The sequence below is a fragment of the Bidens hawaiensis genome, unplaced genomic scaffold (genome assembly GCF_021521415.1).
Source record: "Bidens hawaiensis isolate Kalapana, Puna unplaced genomic scaffold, B.hawaiensis_p1.1 tig00025976_1, whole genome shotgun sequence".
NCBI classification, from domain to species: domain Eukaryota; kingdom Viridiplantae; phylum Streptophyta; class Magnoliopsida; order Asterales; family Asteraceae; genus Bidens; species Bidens hawaiensis.
This window is the reverse complement of record NW_027494173.1, coordinates 117,236-138,360: the sequence shown is the minus strand read 5'-3', so window position 1 is coordinate 138,360 and position 21,125 is coordinate 117,236. Positions and strand designations below refer to the sequence as shown.

Genomic DNA, 21,125 nt, shown 5'->3' with positions numbered 1-21,125 from the left:
AATTTTTGTTCATCTTCGTTCGTTTATTAAATAAAGGAACATAAACAAACTTCCCGTCGAACGGTTCATGAATAGTTCACCGAACGTTTGGTTCGTTTACAGGCCTAATCATCACAAATGTAAGACCCACAAATAAAACTGGCGAAGCCTTGTATCACCTTAGAAGATTTGAAACCTAGTACACATGCTCATGAGGGTATAATTTAACTATCACAGTCAAACAAATACAATAGCAAGTTCAATTAAAGAGTTAAGATTCATTCCAATAATAAACTTTTCTTAATCTAGCTCATTTAAATATAATCATTAGTAAAATTCAAGAAAGAAACAAGATAAAAAAATGTTTGTTATAAAATTCAAGAAAAAACAAGATAAGAACATATTTGTTTGTCAACCCACCCTATTTTGACGATTCTAGTCACATTTTTTGACCCGTCATCCAACCTGTCCATTATGCCACGTCTCTATACATGTCATCTTAGAAGAAGTTCACGTCATCTGATGGTGGACCTTTTCGAATCTTTTCTTGAAGGATTAACTGCTTTGGCAAAACCATTTGCGTTCCTTTTCCATATTCTGAAAAAAAATACCTCTCTAGCGCCATCTGCAACGAATAAAAACATGTACGCGCTTTAAAAACAATTACAACGCATTTATTTTAATCATAGGTCACATTTTGTAGTTCAACCAAAAAAAAAAACAGATAAAAAGTTGAGAAGATCAAGTCTTACCATGGAAATATTATTCACTTATCAAACAAGTCATAAATTTACAAAAGAAAAAAATATTAGATCAAGTGAAAAAGATTTATACATGTTGATCATATGAACGCATCCGTAGAGGTTCTGTGTTCGTCTTGCAAGCATACTCTCCAACCCCTACATTCATATAATAAAATATATTCAAACTGCAAGTATCCACGACTAAAACAAGATTAGAATAAACTTTTGGAGATTAAGCCAACAAAATTTTATATCAAATTTCCATATGAAAAGTAAAATGTAACGCTTTTATTTGGGACTTGAACCGTAAAATTGATAATTTTATACCTTTCTGCGGCTCGAATGTCGATCCTACCAGCAACACTACGAACTTTATTGGATTGTGGTGTCTCTTTCCGTCTGATGAAATGGGCAGCCCGACAATAAACTCATCTACCTCTTATTTACAAAGTATACACAAAAATATTCATGGCCATTGCATATAGCTGTGACTTTGTTATACAACGATAATAATTCTTGTCAAAATCATAGGTGAAAAAGTACTCAGTTGACCATTAAAAGTCAAACATTAACTTCATGGAGTTAAAAAAAATGCTGTACAAACTCAGCCTTTTGAGTTTTGACACTCTTTGCAATGTTATCTGATCTCCCTCTGACCCTAAAAGGTCAACGTTTGACTTTTGAAAGCCAAATTAGTTAATTCTTTGAATCAAAGTTGATCATTGTTGTTTTGATCCAAGTAAAAAGTTAATCAAAGTTGATCAAGGTTGTGGTCACCGAACCGAAACAAAAACCGACGGTTCGGTGCACTTTCCAGTTGAGATTATAAAGTGTTTCTCTACCCTAGTTTTATACCACAGTATTCCACCATTCCAATGCTTCTATTTACAAGGAATATGAATCTTCTCCTCTTATGTACACTTGCAGATGATGGCAATGGATTCAGTCTCTTTTAACTAACAAAGACCAACTATTGCACCTTTATTACCGTAAAACTCTTTAGGGCTATAAACCTTCAAGTCTTTAAAACTGCAGTCTGTATGTAATTTTAACTTTATTGCCTACTGGCCGGTGTGACAGATTTAAAGAGATATTTACTTTCTTTTGGATGCATGTTGGGGTTGGAAACATAAGCATGCATTTCTTCATCAGGTGTTACGCCCCACCCAGACAAGGGCTAAGCGTGACCCATTGATATCAACTTATTAGCATAAACATACTTTATTTATCTTATAAAAGTAATTTATTACAAGAAAGTTTTCTAAAACTTTATTACGTACAAACATAAATAAAACATGTTTTCTTCAAAGAACTTTTATTTAACTGACTTGTTTCTTCAACGGTTTCCTTATATCTTCCCCTTTTCTAGATTTCTGAAATACATGCTAAAAAAATATTTGTGTCAACATAAAGTTGGTGAAGTCACGAAAATATAAAATATGAATCAGTTTAGTACATCATCTCGTAAAGTACAAAGAAAACATGCTTATGAATCAATTCTTATTCCCGCAATAATATTTGCTCACATATATAATTTGTATGTCCAATTCACAGCATTCGTGTAATTTTGTGGGGTGGGGGCCGGTGGGGGGGGTGGTGTTGGTGAAGACCATAGGGAGACAGAGAGGTTGATTTTAGAATAATTTTACTAATAAAGAAAATATGTATTCAATAAAAAAATAATTAATATATTATATTATTGCAGATTACAAAAGTTTGATAGCGTAAATGAAAAAACCAAGTAAAAAATGCAAATAAAGAATAAATAGTGAAAGTCATTTCTCAAAAATACCAATCCATAATTTAGTTAACTAAAAAAAATTGTAATTTTCTCTTTAATTAATAATTAAATAAGACTTATAAAAGTCTAGATGCTAGAGATATTTTGTAAACTATGATTGCATTTAGGATCAATTTTGAATGGTTTGAATTTTATGATTTTGCCCCTTTCGACGGTATGCATAGATAGATTGATGGAAAATGAGGGCTACAATGCGGGACCAAACTCATATTCAAAGCTGTTATTTTTGTAGCATATGTGATTTGTCTCTTTAACCCAATTCAGTTCTGGTATTTTTGAAGACTTCGGATTCATGTGTTTTAATTTTGGTTTTTTTTGGGTATCAAATTGTGTTTTCTTTTTTGTTTCGATTTTGCGAGACTGATGGCGATTTTATGTTTAGATTTTATATCAAGTTGATGATTGGGTTTCGACTTTCGACTTCGCAATTTCTGTTGGTAGTGATCACCGACGATGGTGAACACTTTAGGCTACTTGATTACGCTAGGCTATTTTAGGTTTTATAGTTACTTTTTTTTTTTGGTTAGATATATGATTCAGTTTTATTTGTGTTCATCTTTGGTCATAGCTCCCAATATTAACAAAATGCCACAGATCAAGTTTATTATTCTTGTGGGCCTAACCCAAAACAAATGCCACAGCCCAACTTTATATGTCCACTTTCCCTATTTACGTTTTCATCAATTTTATTAACATTTTTCTTTGGGTATCAAAAGAATGTTTAGCTTAATTTTCTTTTATAGAATGGCTAATTCATACACTCTCTAATTCTACCTTTTAATCTACATCTTATGTCTATAGTTAGACTTGAACCCTTACCACTTAAGGAGGTACACATTTTTCTAACACCTTGATACCAATAGGCGAAAGACCCCTTTGTTGTGTGCCCCCCCCCCTCTCTTTATCATTGAGCTTGCAAACGGATTACTAAAAAATGTGCAAAACCGCTAAAAGCATATCTTTGTTGAAATTATAAGTATGAAGTTGCTAGATAATAATGCTAAGTGATTTTACTCATTTTAGTGTTATCAATTCTTTAGGCCGTTGAGGGAAATCCAAATCAACTTTGATGCGATTTAGGAGGTGTGAAATGTATGTTCGTTTTGAGACAAATCAAATTTCCGGCTCTATACGAAGGTTAAGAGGCAGTGTCGCAAGCGATGTCATAAGCAGATCAGTTACTAACGATCCGGACGATCCGTGGTTTGTGGGTGATTAATATAATCGAATGTTTAATATAGAAACCATCCCAGAATTAACTTTTACAGTGAAACCTGTGTTATCACTTTATGAAGCAGTGTGTTGTTTCAATAAAACGCTGTGTCTGTCAAAAGACTTCAATATTGTTCAAAATGTGTTGTTCCGAACACGCAAACCGGCCCACGCCAGACCGTCCCAGGCCCATCACATGAGATGTAAATCAGCCTCACTTAGCGACAAGGCGATAGGCGCTTAGGATCGGTTTCGAACCCACGACCTCTAGGTTATTGTTTCCAGTCTTACGCCCCCTTAACCAACTAAGCTACACGTGCCGTATTTACCTGGGAAGGGGATATTTTTGAAAAAAAAAATATCATTGCAAGACCTTGACTTTTCATATTCTAAACTGGACTTTTTTGTAACGAAAGAAATAATATATAAAAACAAAAAATAGTGGTACAGAAATAATGCAAAAAAGTTAAGAGTACTGACTTATAAAGAGGCCTTGGAGAAATTATCAATGCAAAAGGTTCAAATGAAGCATCAAAAAACACGTACTCTGAGCTTTATTTTCTTCTTCCTTAACATCTTTTCCAATGGTAATAAAGGAATGCTATTGCCTTTTGTAATCTGTAACACATAAAAAATACATGCTACCTTATAATATTCTGAATGCATTTTGGTTCACATGCAGGAACTTCAGGGGCAACTATTTCTGTTCAAGCTGGTCCAAACCCAAACGCGACTGTAACACTTGAAGGCACTGGTAATTTCCGGCTGATCAACGCAATCGACAAGAGGGTTTTGTGGCAGAGTTTTGATCATCCAACGTAGAGTTCGGTTTGCCCGATTGCAGGAGAGAGACAGATAATTTTAAACAACACGATGGAGAGTTTGATCCTGGCTCGACAAGTGCTACTGATAGCAACTCAAGCCTAAGCATTAGTGATTGTTTTGCTAAATGCTTGAATAATTGCAGTTGTGTGGGGTATAAAAGCCATACCACCAATGGAACTGGCTGTGATTTTTGGAGTGGAAGCACTAGTTTTTTGGTGTCTCCGCATGGATCTTCCGGCTCAAACTCTAGATCAAAGTATGTGATCAGTTCCCTAAATCTGACTAGTTCAGGTACAGGAACGAACGATGGAAAGAAAACCGGAAGAAATACGAAATGGATATGGATATGGTCACTCTTAGGTGCTTCTATTCCTTTTGGTTTTCTCTGCTTGTTTATCTTATGTAATTTTTTGAGGAAGAGAAGAGAAGCACGAGAAGGTATGGATATATTAGTGACATTAAATATACCTTTTGTTTTCATGTCATAGATGTTTCTTGTATTAAGTCATATATACTGATTGTAGCAAACGAGAGACGAAAGAGAGGTGAATCTTTTCTTGAACTAACAGCTTCGGAAAGCTTCAAAGGTGTGTATCAACTTGAAAGCAATACCAGCACAGAAAAAGATTTGTTATTGTTTAGCTTTAACTCTATCATGGCTGCCACGAGTGATTTTTCGGACGAAAATAAGCTAGGACAAGGTGGTTTTGGACCTGTTTACAAGGTGTTGTTACTTTTGCAGTAGCCAAAGTTTGCATAATGGTTTTCATTCTAACCCTCTCTAACGAAAATAGATAATTAATGTGAAATTACAATAACAGGGAACACTATGTGACGGGCGAGAAATTGCAGTCAAAAGGCTCTCAAGAGCATCAGGGCAAGGGCTTGTGGAATTCAAGAATGAGCTGATACTCATAGCCAGGCTCCAACATACAAATCTTGTCCGGGTTCTTGGTTGTTGCATTCACGGGGAAGAAAAGATTCTAGTTTATGAGTACATGCCTAACAAAAGCTTGGATTTCTTCCTTTTTGGTATGCTTGCTTGTACAGAATAAACTATGACTAGCTATTTCATTTCTTGATTTTCATAATGATAGTCTCTATTCTATTTTAGATGAAAGCAGAAAGGCTGAGCTGGATTGGTCAAGACGGTTTAACATCATTGAAGGGATTGCCCAGGGGTTGTTATACCTGCATAAGTACTCAAGAATGCGAGTTATTCACAGAGACCTAAAAGCAAATAACATTCTATTAGATGAGAATATGAACCCGAAGATTTCAGATTTTGGTATGGCAAGAATGTTCAAGGAAAACGAGACTGAGGCAATAACTAACAGGGTTGTAGTAACATAGTAAGTTTGCTCTTTTTGTTACCGAAAACCACAAAAATTGTTAGGAACAAAGCGACACGTAGCAGAACAGCACACAAGCGAGCACACACGATTATACACGTAGAAAACAGAAAATATATGATAAACACGACACAAGAATTTTACGTGGTTTTGTCCAAGCGGGGAACCTACATCCACGAGCTGTAAATAGGTTATTTCATTATTAGGTGCAAAGATTAAATTACAACAAGTGATATAAATAGACTTGATTAGAGTTTTCATCTTAGCCAACAAGAAACATAAATACGGGCCTAATTAACTTTATAATAACCCAACCCAATAGCTCCTCCATGTAATCTAAAATAAACCCAAGCCCAAAGGCTTCACCAATCCTAACAATCTCCCACTTGAAGCCTTTGCAAATCTACAAATGCTATCCAAGTAAACTCAAATCCAATAACTTCACTAATCTTCAATAATAGAAATTCATCAAGCCTCTAGTTTCAAGAACAAGCTAAAACTTCAACAACGAAAGTTTTCCTAGCTTTCAACTCACTGTGAACAAGCTAAGATTTCAACAATCCAATCCACCCATTGAAGCACCTAGCTCCAATACATTCATCACAGGCCAGTCATGGCAAAACCCACCAATGACACATCTTCAATCTCAACCGGTATCTACTTACTCGCACAACCGGCTCTAGAGACTTCTAGAAGAAAAAGCAGTCCCCATAATACAGCAAGCACCTAGGAGAAAATTTCCATTCGGAATTCCTGTCTAAAAACCCAGCGTCACTGTATAAATGTACTTGAACACCCCCGTTCTTCCATTGTTACGAAATCCCCGTCAAAGTTTAAACTTTTGTATGTGTTGGTACATGTGTGTCAGTAGTTCATAGTCTAGCATTTGTAATCGAGTCTGTAATGTAATTATGTTTTGAATTTGATTATTTATGTAAAGCGCGAAGTTGTCAACAAGTTCGCTATGGCGAACTTGTTGAATCAGCGAAGTTATTGACAACTTCGCCTGTGGCGAAGTTGTCGTGTTTATATACTGTTCAGCGAACAGTTTACGAGTTGGTCATTTTAGGGTTTGTTTCAGTTGTTTAGTGAACTTGTTTGTGTCATAGTCTGTAACAGTGACCTCGGGTCACGTGTTTGTTATCAATATAACGTGGTTGGTTTATTGCTTTCGTGTTCGATCTCTACATACTCTACACTCGTATCTACCCACGCAGGGATTCCGCACCTGCGTTGTTAGCGACGTCCCGTGTACGATCCGTCCAGGAGCCTACAATTGGTATCAAAGCCATCGGCTCGATTGTGAGGTTCGGGATTTCACGCGGGTGTAGAAACGTCTCGTTTGACCTTTTCGCGGGACGTGTTTTTGTTGGGATTGTGTTTTGCTCGTGCTTGACAGTCATTTTCAAGCCATTGCATTGATCGGAAACTGCTGGATTGACGAAATCAGATCTGAACAGTTTCCTTGTTCATCGGGCGAAGTTATCGTTCTTCGGGCGAAGTTACCATTCTTCAGGCGAAGTTGCCGTCACTGGAATTAGGGTTTTCGGCGAAGATATAAGGATTAGCGAAGTTAACCACAACTTCGCTTACCTCATAAGTTCGCCTCAGCGAAGTTATCCGCAACTTCGCTTCCCACCCAAGTTCGCTTAACTCCTAAGTTCGCTCATTCTAAGCGAAGTTATTTTTAACTTCGCCGGTTCAAGCGAATTTAAGGCCCAGCGAAGTTCTCTTTTCAGCGAAGTTAACTTTCAAGCGAAGTTATTCTTAACTTCGCCTACTGAGCTGTTTTAATATTTTATTATTATTTTCAGGTTTTTCAGGTTTTCGCAAGGATGTCGTCGATTAACATCTCCGATTTGGTCAAGATGGAAGTAGAAGCGGGGTCTGCCACTAAGGCCCCGAGGCTGATGAAAGGAACTGACTTCGTGGCATGGAAGGACAGATTCATCCAATACATCAAATACCAGGATGCCAAAATGTGGGTGTGCATCCAGGATGGATATATCCCTCCAACTATGCAATACGAAGGACGTGATGTGGTTAAGAAGTATAGCAAAATGGAGGACGAAGAAAAGAAAATGTATGAGGCTGAGAGTAAGGCCCATGCAGCTATAACAATGGCACTTCCTCAAGAGGTTCTCCATACGTTCCGAAAGTACACTTCTGCGAGAGAGCTTTGGGATGCTCTTGAAAATAGATTCGAGGGGAATGTGGGTATCCGTGCGTCAAAGATCAAACTCTTAAAGACCCAGTTCTCCGTCTTCAAATTTTTGAAGAACGAATCACTGGATGATATTATCACCAGATACTATCATCTAATGACAGAGCTTAGCAATTATCCGATTGCTTACCGAGAAGAAGAGATCGTTGAAAAACTTCTCGATGCTCTCCCACCGAAGTGGGAAATGTACACCGTTCTTATGAGGGAAGACAGAGACTTTCCTAATTATGATCTTGAAACGGCAGTGAACAAGCTCAGAACTTATGAGCTTAATATGGTTCGAAAAGAAACACCTACAGATCAGATACAAGACCCTGGTATGTATGGTGCAAAGGTTAACTCAGGCTCAAGTTCGAGGCCTGAATCTGCTGCTTATTACTCTAAAGGGGAGTCAGGTTCTGACTCGTCTCATGAAGGAAACGTTTCTGTAAACTCGAATGGTGATGTATGTTTCGTTGCTGGAGGATCAAGTACTTCAAAGCCTCAAGCATCCTCAAGTGGTTTTTCTGCAAATGCATCAAGCAATAATTATACCAAGATGCCTATGAGTGTAAAATCTGCTGAAGAGCAGTTTGCAGTCTATGCTTCATTTATTGCTTCCTACGAAAACTACATCCAGGGGAAGATTGTGGACCCTGCTGTACTAGATGAGGATTACGACCAGATCGATGCTGATGATCTGGAGGAGATGGACTTGCAATGGCAAATGGCAATGATTGTGAGGCGTGTGAAACGGTTTATGAACAAAACTGGGAGAAAGTTTGTTGGTGGTCGGCCTGGGTTCGACAAATCCAAGTTAAGGTGCTATAATTGTCAACAGTACGGGCACTTTGCCAAGGAATGCAGAAATGAGAGGGTTGAACGAGGACAAGGTCGACCTACACAACACTCTGGAGTTAACAGAGAGATTAACGCCATGTTGACCAGAGAAGCAGGTGAGTACAACTGGAACCTGCATTCAAGTGGTTCTGGTGAGCAAGCAAACATGGCTGAGGCTGAAGTTAAAGAATGTGAGAAGGTTGATGGAAATGAGAAAGCTACTGAAGAAGAAACAGCTTTCATGGCAGATGACAAGGACACTCGCTCTGAGGTATGTAATAAGAATATTTGTACTAATTGTGAAAATTTGTCTGAGCAACTAACAACAATGACTGATCAGTACGTCCGTTTAGATGCTGACTTTAAAACCATTAAAGAAGATCACCATTTTACGAAAGCAAGAGAAACAAGTTATAAAATTAAAATAAAAGCATGTGAAAAAGACATTCAAAGCTTAAAGCTTAAACTTGCTGAGAAAATTGAAATAATTGATCTTAGTTATGAAGTTTTGGAGGAAAAAACTAAAGTGATTGCTGATCGGGATAAACAGATTGCTGACCACCAGGTAAAGGTGGTGGAACTGAACCGCAAACTTGAGCAGTTCAGGAATTCCTCTGCAATCCTTGATCACCTCGTGAGTGATCAAGGTACCTCTGCAAAGAGGGGAGGAATCGGTTATCACGAAGTTCCACCACCCTTTAACCACAACTATACTTATAATCCAAGTGTTCAGAAATCTGTTGATTTCGAAGTTCCTCAGACAACTCCTATCAAAATTACTAGTGTAGAACCAAGTGTTAGCTGTGGCGAAACAAGTTCGCCTGTTTCTAGTGTGAATATTTCTGTTTCAAGTCCAGTCTCATCGGATTCGGATAAGTTGTCCGAATCTGGTCAGACAAAAGAGAAGGTAAGTTTACCCACCGAAGGAGATAAAAATAAAATTCCTAAAAAGAGTTCTCCACTCAATCCGTACGTCCCACCTTATGTGAGACGAACGGCTGGTAACACTGCCTCTACATCCAAACCAACATTTGACAAGAAAATGGAGAGTCGATGTTGCTTTAGATGTAACAAGTTAGGACATCTAGTTGCAGATTGCCCTTTGAAACCGAGATTTAGAGATGTGAAACCAAATAAAACTGAGTATAAGCGTCATTTTGCTACTGATAAAAATGAAAACTTTAAAAAATGCCAAAATGTAACGAATTCAAGTTTTCATAAAAACAAACCTCAGTTTTACAACCAAACCACAAGATATAACACTTTCATTTCTCAAAGGTTTGGAAGACATTACACGCAATCTGCAGGGAGATTCCCTAACAGGACTTACAGAAATTATCCTGACGCTAACTTGAGAAAGCCAGGGTACGGGACGTATCGATCCAAGACCAATTGGTCTTGGGTCCCAAGATTCTAACTCTTTGTTTTATTGTGCAGGAACAGTTGAACAGGGCTGCCAACAATCTTTGGATTGTAGATAGCGGCTGTTCCAGGCACATGACAGGCAACAAACACTTGTTGCAAGACTTAAAACCTGTTCAGGGAGCTAGAGTTAGTTTTGCTGGTGAAAGCGGTGGAAGGATTACCGGTAGAGGAACTGTGTCGAATGGGAGAATGACACTTGAAAATGTAAACTTTGTGGAGGAATTAAAGCACAATCTGCTGAGTGTGTCGCAGATTTGTGATAAAGATTACACTGTCCATTTCACGAAGAATGAAGCGATCGTATTGAAGCCTGGTTTTCAAATACCAGAAGAATGGATAGTAATGAAAGCTCCACGTGAAACGAATACATACGTGATGGATATGAGCTCTACTGAAATGGCCACCAGAGAATCTTGTTTAATGACAAAAGCAAGCGAATCAGAATCAGAATTGTGGCACAGGAGAATGGGACATATTCATCTTCGCAATGATTCTAAGCAAGCCTGAGCTGCGTCCCAGGCATACTCCCTTATTCGGATATCTCATCAATCCGGAGTATGTTCCTGCAGGAGGGGACGAGTTCAGAGACCCCCAACCACATCAGGCGGCAGCACCTCATGCTGTATCAGCTGCGCCTGTGGTTTCTAATGTTGCCTCTGCTGCTGTGCCAGCTACTGTATCTCACGCTGTGTCTACTGCTGAAGACGTTGACCTTAATGCTGCCTTTGGCGTACATGGTGTGTTTGATATGGATGTCTCGGGTCCTCAGTTCGTAGATGTTACTAGAGCAGTTACTTCGGTAGCTGACTCTGATCTAGACGAGACGTTTGCTGAGGCAAGAAGACTTATGGTGTCTCGGGAACGGACTACGGGAAAGAGACCGAGAACGGAAAACGAGGATGAGGAAGAAGTTGATGAAGAGGAGGCAGTGCAGATTGTGCTTAGACGTTCAAGAAGAGAACAGAGAGGTATGGGTTCGGGAGCTGGAGAATCTTCAAGGCTGGTACGTTTTGCTCCACCTGCCTTATCTGGTATGTCTCTTATTCCTACTACAGCACAGGTTACAGCGGTCGAGACGTCGGCCCCAACAGTTGTGTCTCAAACACCACAACAAAATAATCCACCGGTGGTAGTTGCACGGTTTGTGGAGTCGACCATCACTTCTACTGCAGGGTTACCAAGAGTACCACCTGCGGTCACTTCTGCTGATGTTCCGCCAACTCCTACGCCTACTTCAGATTCCGAGAGGATTACATCACTAGAGCGGATTGTTGCTGATCAGACAAAGACCATTCAGAGCCTAGTGGAATCCAATCGACTACAAGCAGCCCTCCTGGTTGAACACGGTAAAATAATAGATGCCTTCAAGGCATTCTTGGCATCTCAGGGGGAGAAGACGTGTAGGGGTGATGAGTTGAGGACGAAACGAAGAGAAGATCATGACGATGATCCCAATGCACCAGAAGGTGCAGGTGGTGAGCTGCCAAGAACCTCTCAGGCTCTTGGGGCTTCCACAACTGAGGGGGAGTCTACAAATGCAGCTGGTGACGATGTTGTAGCAGTTGATGATGATGCTGATGTTGAAGACGTGATAGATGCATTGAAAGAGTTGGATGAGGAGGATGATGAGTTTATGATGGAAGATGATGTGCTGCCAGTGGATGAGATTGAGAGGATTGGAGAACAGATTACGGTTGAAAACATGTTAGAAGAAGGTGAGATTGTGGATGACTCCGTGGAACATGAGATTCCGGAGGTTGACAGAACAGGTTTGTGTGACGAGAATGTGGAGGAAGATGCTGAGTGGGAGGAACAACCGAAATGGAAGGAGGGATGTGCCCACTGGTTCGTAAAGACGAAGAAGCCGGCGGTCCCTAAGATGTTCAGAAAAAGTTACAATATTAAGGGATACACGGAAGCCAAGAAAGGTATTATCTGCTGGTTATACGACGAGCAGCTGCGGCTCTTTGTGATCAAGAGGTATGATGGCATTCAGTACTTCCAGAGAAAGTTGAGATCTCTAAACACACTGCCAGAATGTGAAGTAAAAGATTTAGCCAGATTGGGATTGATAAACAGAAGCGAAGACAACATGGCTAGAATCATTGCGAAGATTGTGTGGAAAGAGTGCCTTAAAGAGAAAAAGTTTGAGCTACTGAAACCACAAAAGGGAAAACTTGTCGAAGACAAGGATAGAGGTCTGAGAGTTGATGGAAAACCTTGGATGGTTATGAAATACAAACCGATCCGGTGCCTTAAAGAAGTATCGATGAAGTTCATGCCCAAGGACGTGCTCAAAGATCTAAAATGGTGGTACGTGGATTGTGAGACAGCTGAGGCGGTAATGGAAGATGAGGATGAACAAGAAGTACTTCGGGTTTACGACCCGATGCATCTTGTTAATCTATCGAAGGCTGATCTGAAAGTGCTCAACGAGAAGAAGATCTTCTACATTCCTGCTTGGAAGGATCAAGCTAGGAAATATCAACGGGTGGTGTCGGTATGTGTTAGAGAAGGGGCGCACGCGTAGAGATGAAAGATTACAAGACTCAAGATTTGAAGATCAAGATATGAAGCTACTGCCAAGGGGGAGTCTGTTGGTACATGTGTGTCAGTAGTTCATAGTCTAGCATTTGTAATCGAGTCTGTAATGTAATTATGTTTTGAATTTGATTATTTATGTAAAGCGCGAAGTTGTCAACAAGTTCGCTATGGCGAACTTGTTGAATCAGCGAAGTTATTGACAACTTCGCCTGTGGCGAAGTTGTCGTGTTTATATACTGTTCAGCGAACAGTTTACGAGTTGGTCATTTTAGGGTTTGTTTCAGTTGTTTAGTGAACTTGTTCGTGTCATAGTCTGTAACAGTGACCTCGGGTCACGTGTTTGTTATCAATATAACGTGGTTGGTTTATTGCTTTCGTGTTCGATCTCTACATACTCTACACTCGTATCTACCCACGCAGGGATTCCGCACCTGCGTTGTTAGCGACGTCCCGTGTACGATCCGTCCAGGAGCCTACAGTATGAGCTCAAGCTTCCTTATGGCTCCCGGATTCATGCTTGCATTACGACCCCACTTAGCTCTACCAATTCAGCGAGGCAAGACTTTTACAAACCCAGAAAATTCTTCAATAGTAGATTCACTGATGCTTCATTGAAGTAGTTAATAAGAAAATGAAGCAAAACAAAATCTCGAACCTAAGAGTCTTCACTGCCTTCCACTAAGTCCCAATGCATCACCATCGACGCATTCTCAGAAGCATAATTTACCATATTTAGGCATCGACTCTAAAGAATGTCCCACACATTCATACAACCCTACCAAGTCAAATTATGCCCAGCTCCCATTGTCCATGTTATCCCAACACATGCCAAAACAACATCCACGAGTCGAATTTCCACTCGTACTTCCCCAGCAAAAACCTTCACCTAATACATATGCAAAGGTCGCTCAAATGTGAAACCATTGATCAACATCGAACAAGAATAACAAACGAGACCAGCTAATATGTAAACGGTTATAACAACAATTGAGCTTTCATGGAAAGCAAGTGGTACCAAGGGTTCTATGACTGTACACACATTCAGTTAACGCATGCCCTAACCGAAAGGTCATCCAAACAAGCAATAGATCGCATGACTTGCCACTATTCTCTTTTTTCACTTATGTCATTACCAGCGCACCTGTTGGTTTCTTTTTCTCTAGTTATAATCACCAGTTTCACATCCAAGTTCCCATGACAAACCAATCAACCTAAAAATCCAAACCATCGAACATTCCAATCACAACTATCTCGTCTTCAATTATGACAATAACAAACGAGAATAAATCGAAAATAGTGAACAGACACAGCAATGGCGCGCGCCTAAACTTGACAATAGTTCTATTGAACACTGTCAACTTAAACCGATTTGCTCCTGCAATGACCGATAAATTAACTAATTGTAAATAAACTGTAAAATTAAAGTTACCTCATACTGATCTCATGCAGACAAATCTAACCTGAATCCATGCAATCTTCACAAAACCCGGTTAAAATAATTACAGTCGATAATAACACCAAAACCCCTCAAATTCAAAACCCCACTTAACTTGCAACCAAATTCGATCAACACTAAATAAATAAACCTCATTAGCGTCGTGAATCGAATTAAAATAAATAAACCAGTTGCTCAAGGATTTAAAAGAAAGTCCTGGCCATGATTAAACACATATTTATTACCTTTTCTTATCACCTTCCTTTTTCACTTTTGTATTACGAGACAACAGGTTCAAAAAATTTTTTTTTCACCAACCCAGAGAAAGGATTAATTTATGGTCCATGTACTCCTTCACGTCACAACCGCCGACAATCGAACTCTGTTGCCGGCAATCAAACAAAATGGAATCCGGTGAATATCAAGGTTCTACCGTGATCTCAACCAAGAACACAAAATTACTCGGCACTAGCAATTCTCATCACGAACCGGACCCTCAGCAACACAAACCACGGACCACCTGTGCCGGTTTTTTGGTGAAATATGAAGAATTTTCGACAACAGAACTCGGCGATTTGCAAGGTATTACCAGCTATGGTTGTGAGTCCACAAGCACCACTAAGCTTAACAAATCAAACCAGCCCACAACCACTGCCCAACAAGAAAGAAAGAAGAGTTTTAGAATAACCACACCACCAATACGTTTTCAAGATTATCACATATGAGCCAAGTCATCAGGGAATACTAGAATTGGTTACATAAGGAAAGGGTGAGGTAGTGCATGGGTATGTCATGATTGTGAAACTTGTTATTCTCTTTCTCTCACCATGTATTGTTGGAAGTAATTTCGAACTCCAAGTCACAAGTCGGTGAACATGAGGGACCAATGTTGACAAGCTGGTCATAGTTGGTTAATTATGTTTCCTAATTACAATATGTTTCCTAATTGTATTGTAATTATAATTGGTAATGTCTTGGCTAGCAAGTTAGGTTAGTCCATATAAACCAAATTATGTTAGACATTATCATTGTGGAGTGTGAGGTGCAACCGAGTTAGGGTTCATCTAGAGACACACACGAGTTGTAACCGAGTTAGGGTTCATCTAGATGTAACCGAGTTAGGGTTCATCAAGAGTCAAACCGAGTTAGGGTTTAAGAGTTGTAATCAGTTTTTAGAGTTATATTTTTTGATTAATATAAACGAGAGTTATTCATTTATTTGGTGTTTGATTATCGATCCGGAACTTGACATATTTGTATTTTGTATCTATCCTCATCCCCATTTCTTGGTTCAATAAAATTCAATCTATATTCCATTATTATTAAATTACCATTAAATTCCATACCACTTCAGCTATCAATGTCGGTAATGACCGCCGACACTAACCCAACCTAATCGCAATTTAGTCTTTGAACTAACCTAGTGATTAATATTTCATATCTAAAACCGGATATCATTATAGCAGGCCCTTAATAGACAAACTCCAAAGATTCCCCAGCTTTCCAAAAAAAACATTAGACTAAACTGAAACCCTAATTTGCCGAGCAGCTTCTAATGTTGGCTTTTGTGATGAATAAAGATCAAGAAAGGCAGCAAAGGGTTTCTTTCTTATTATTGAATGAAAAATAGAGCATACAAACTTGAGATCTAAAGGATCTCTTAAATAACCAGAGATAACAACCTCCTGAAGACTAGGTAAGTTACAACGTTAAAAACAAAGGAATTATTCAAACAAACTTAAATAACAAAATTAAATAATAAACATGCATGTGCATGAGAAACCCACGTGTTACATGAGGAGTTTGGAATCATCCTTCAACACCTGCTCTTGATTCAAACTCCATGACACCGAGCATATGCTTGAAGTAGACAAATTTTTCTCTAGCAAGGGCCTTAGTTAACATGTCAGCTAGCTGCTCATGTGTGTTGAAGTGATCAAGTACCACCAGTTCTTATGCAACCATTTCTCTAACAAAATGATGTTTAAGCTCAATATGCTTGGATCTACTGTGCATAACTGGATTTTTGCTGAGATTAATTGCCGACATATTATCACAGTAGTTGGTAGTAGCACTCGACTTACCAAGGCCCAGATCTTCAAGCACCCTCCTCAGCCATACTGCTTGACAGGTAGTTGCTGTGGCTGAGATATATTCTGCTTCGATACTTGATAAAGCCACCGTCGACTGCTTCTTTGAGCACTAACTGACAACTCCACTTCCAAGAGAAAGAAAGCATAGGCTGTGACGCTTTTTCTGTCATCTACACAGCTGGCCCAATCACTGTCAGAGAACCCAATTAACTTAATATTGGCCCCTTTATCATACCATATTCCATAGTGTTTTGTTCCTGCAACATACTTTAGAATTCTTTTGGCTGCACATAAATGCATCTTTGAGGGAGTCTGCATAAACCTTGAGACAACACTAATTGTATAAGTTAAGTCCGGATGAGTATGAGTCAAGTATATTAGCCCACCAACTATACTTCTATACATTAACTCATTTCTTTATCAACAGCATCCTCTATCATCAATTTTTCACTTGAACTCATGGGAGTATCTTCTACATTGCACTCTTTCATTCCAAACTTCTCAAGCAGACTTTTAGCATATTTTTCTTGAGATATGAATATTCCATGATCAGATTGCCTTACTTCCAGCCCCAAGAAGTATTTGAGAAGACCTAGATCAGTCATTTGAAACACCTCCATCATTCCTTGTTTGAATTCTACAATAAGCTCAAGACAGTGACCGGTGCAAATAATATCATCCACATATAAACATACATATATGAATTTATTATTGCCACAGTCCTTGATATACAAGGTTGGTTCATTATAACTTCTTTTGTATCCTTTCTCAAGAAAGTACCCATCAATTTTTGAATACCAGGCTTGCGGAGCCTGCTTTAGGCCATAAAGAGCTTTTCTTAACCTGTACACCTTGCCTTCTTGCCCTTTTACTTCATACCCTTCAGGTTGTTGCACATATATTTCTTCAGTCAAGTCCCTATTTAGGAAGGCGGACTTGACATCAAGTTGATGGACAGGCCACCCTAGCTGAGCAGCCACAGATAACACCACTCTAATCATTTCAAATCTTGCCACCGGAGCAAATGTCTCTTGATAATCAATGCCTTGCTTTTGGGAATACCCTTTGGCAACTAGTCTTGCCTTGTGCCTTAGAATTTCTCCATTGGCACCCAACTTTGTTTTATACAGCCACTTTAATCCCACCACATTCTTTCCAAATGGCAGATTGACCGGCTCCCATGTTTTATTCTTTTCAATAGCCTTTAACTCATTAGCCATAGCATCTTGCCATTCCTTCTTTTTCATAGCCTCATCAAAGTGAGTAGGATCAGTCACATTTAAAGCAAATTGGCATGAGTAAAAATCTTTTCCCACCTTGATCTTCTTTGCCTGATCATATACTTGTGTTAAGTCTTTAGTTTTACGTATGGGGGTAGTTGGAGTAAATGAGTTATCAAGTTGTGAGGATGAAACATCATGGTGAGATGTTGTGGATGATGAGTCAGGTTGGCAGGTTGTTGGAGAGAATGTGTGAATTGGTTCAGCTTAGGTTTGGTTGTGAGGTGTATTACAAGGGCTAGTAGGTGTTGTGTTAAAGTTTTGAGAAGTGTTATGTGATGAACTGGAAGTTTGTAGGCTGGTGTTTTGAGAAGTTTGTAGGCTGGTGTTTTGAGAAGTGTTTTGTGATAAGTCGGTGGTTTGTGTGTTAGAGGTTGGTTCAGTGGGAAAGGGATCAATATAGTTTATATCATAGGCAGTGGTGTCATCATGGCTTTTAACATTCCATTCCCACTTTGAGTTCTCATGAAACACAACATCTCTCCTGATTAGGAACTTTTTGGTTGTAGGATTGTACAACCGATATCCACTGGATTGTTGAGAATATCCAATGAATATAAACTTCTCAGACTTGTTGTCAAGCTTTCTTCTCTGTTGTGATGGAAGTAAACCATAAGCACAACATCCAAGAGATGGCAGACTGAAGGCTTGCTATTGTTCCAACCTTGCATTGGAGTTTTGTTTTGAAGAGCTTTGGTTGGAGCCAAGTTGATTAAGTAAACTGCAGTTGCAACACTTTCAGCATACTTTTTGTTTTGAAGAGCTTAAGCTCTGATACCACTTGTTGGGAACAAAGTTGTACGCAGCTGAACAACATACAAACAAGCACACACGATTATAGACGCAGTAAACTAAAAATAAATTATAAACGATAAACACGACGCAAGAATTTTACGTGGTTCGGTCCTAGCAGGGAACCTACATCCATGGGCTGCAACTAGATTATTTCATTGATTAGGTGCAAAGATTACAATTACAACAAGGGATATAAATAGACTATGATTAGCACTTCCATTTTAGCCAACAAGAAACATAAATACAGGCTAATTAACTTAATTAAAATCGGCCCAATAGCTCATCCATGTAATCTAAAGTAAACCCAAGCCCAAAGGCTTCACCAATCCTAAAAAATTGCACTACTACAAAACTGGGTATTTGCGTCTGAGATTGTCGTTGCAAAACCTTCATCGCTAATTTTTGTATATGCGTATTGTTTCTCCTATTATGAAACTGCTTTGCAATCGAATATAGACTGTGGCAAAATTTGGAACCGTTTTTTAACAAATCTGTGACTGTTTTGCAACCGAGTTTTAAAAAGTAGTCGCTATCCTTGCAGCTGTTTTCTTCTGTCACAATTGCCCAGTTTTCTAGTAGTGAAATGGGATATTCAAAATATCAGTTCAACGCCTTTTAGATGTGTATTGTTTATCCAATTTCATCGTGCATCTGGAAACATAATTAGATCGATTTGTTATGCGTAGCGGTTATATGCCTCCTGAGTATGCAATGGACAGGACATTCTCTATGAAGTCTGATATATTCAGCTTTGGAGTCCTAATCCTAGAAATTATCAGTGGAAGAAGAAACTGCAGCTTCATTCAAAATAATCGCACATACAATCTTATCGGTTACGTAAGTGTTACTAAACTCAATTTTTGCATCATTCACATACTATAGTGACACAACGTGATATAAACAAAGAGGACTTTTTAAGGTTTTTTTTAATGTTTAGACCAATACATAAAAGTATAAAACCCTTTTTATTAGGAAAAACTAAATTTGATGGTCATAGAAAATAGTGAAACTTACTAGATGAAAATTATATTAAATAACAAAACAAACTGAAATTGACTGAGATCCAGGATTCAGAAACATTTACAATAAAACCTGTAAAATCTGGAAATTCAAAACAAAGAAGAGATGTGGACCGAAGACTCAAACAAACCAACCGGCTATGGCATTTGTTCATGCGTCAGGTTTGTTGAGACATTTCCAATATATCTTATGGGCTAAGTAACTCCAAACATAACGGAAGCTATGATCACTTTAAGTTGGGCATTTTCTAGCTTGCTTACTTTTATCTGGTTCTAAATAGAATATGCTAATTTTTGTAACAATGCTATATCATATAGCATCTTGAATGAAAGCGGATAAAGCCTTGGTCCATTCATTTGGTCAGTTATGGATATATATATATATATATACTTTGCCTATATAGGGTTAGGTTAGAATAAAAACTCTATATACTTTTCATTCTCTACTTTGCCTATATATATATATATATATATGGATTTGTTGATTTAAACCAAATCATAGCATTTACTTGGTCAGTTAATCCGGGAATTAACGATAAATTAGTTTAATTAACTCTAATGAATTAGGCATGGGAGCTATTACAGCAAGGGAATGAGCTGGAGTTGCATGATCCAACACTTGGAAGTACTTTTGTTGTACCACAATTCTTGAGGATTTTTCGTGTGGCACTTCTATGTGTACAAGAAAGTGTAGTGGATAGACCAACAACTTCAGATATGATATCCATGCTTCTCAACGACACCATATCGTTGCCCGCTCCAAAAAGACCAGCATTCTTTACTGGCATACTCGGGTCGAATTCAACTCCTAAAGAAAGCGGATCGAAAGATTACTCTTCAAACGATATAACCCTCACTATTATGGAGGGCCGAATGTAGCTGCTTTCTTTGTTATTGTTGTCATTATATATTTGTGTAATATTGGTTGATCTCGTGCATGTGAACTCCATTGTGATTGTTCATTATGAGATTCTCATTATACGGCAAAACCTGTAAACTTGATTGTGATTGTTCATAACGATATTCCTATAACCAGCCCTTGAGCCTTGGTAAAGATTTGTTTGAGTCAAAATGACAAGACGGTTGTTGGGTTTAATCTTTACGGGTGGGTTTAAGAGTCTGTTTTTATTAGTTAGTGATTTAGTATTTGTTTCATTTGGTTGTTAAACTATTATCCAAGGTTGAGTGAAGTCAGTAGGATGTGAACGTTGGCGAACGTGGGACTAGTTCAGTTTGTTTTGTCTTGTTCGACTCCACCTTTTTTCGTGGAAGTAATTTATTTCTGTTGGATGTTTGTAGACTATTTATATGTCATTACTTTTGTTAAAATATATACTTATAATCCTCTTTTTATTATTCTAATTGGATCTTATTTATTTTTTATGTATTGGACCTCTGTTTGGGATCTTATCTTCTTGGCAAGCCTTCATCCAATTGGCCCATACTGAAGCGTCTCCTCTTCCTTTCGGTTGAAGATTGTTGCTCTTTTTAGCTGGCGTTGCTAATCAATTATGGACTTGGCTGCTATCAAGGATTGATTTGGCTATAAAAGAATCGCTCTGGAAATACATCAATCAAC

At 38.6% G+C, this 21,125-nt stretch overlaps 1 protein-coding gene and 1 pseudogene across 2 annotated transcripts in view; one reads left to right on the top strand and one right to left on the bottom strand.

Annotated features, from left to right (window-relative positions):
• Positions 1-470: 470 nt before the first annotated feature.
• LOC143572590 (uncharacterized) overlaps positions 471-21,125 on the bottom strand; it is a 35,077-nt gene continuing 14,422 nt past the window's right edge. The window contains exon 6 of the mRNA XM_077057711.1: positions 471-604. Coding sequence (XP_076913826.1) covers positions 479-604 — 126 coding nt within the window. The 3' untranslated portion in view covers positions 471-478. The remainder of the gene's footprint in view (positions 605-21,125) is intronic.
• Positions 4,396-20,425, top strand: LOC143572600 (G-type lectin S-receptor-like serine/threonine-protein kinase CES101; annotated as a pseudogene). Its single transcript, XR_013142284.1, has 6 exons — positions 4,396-4,998; positions 5,085-5,284; positions 5,382-5,592; positions 5,675-5,912; positions 19,214-19,364; positions 20,114-20,425. The product of XR_013142284.1 is annotated as a G-type lectin S-receptor-like serine/threonine-protein kinase CES101 (transcript).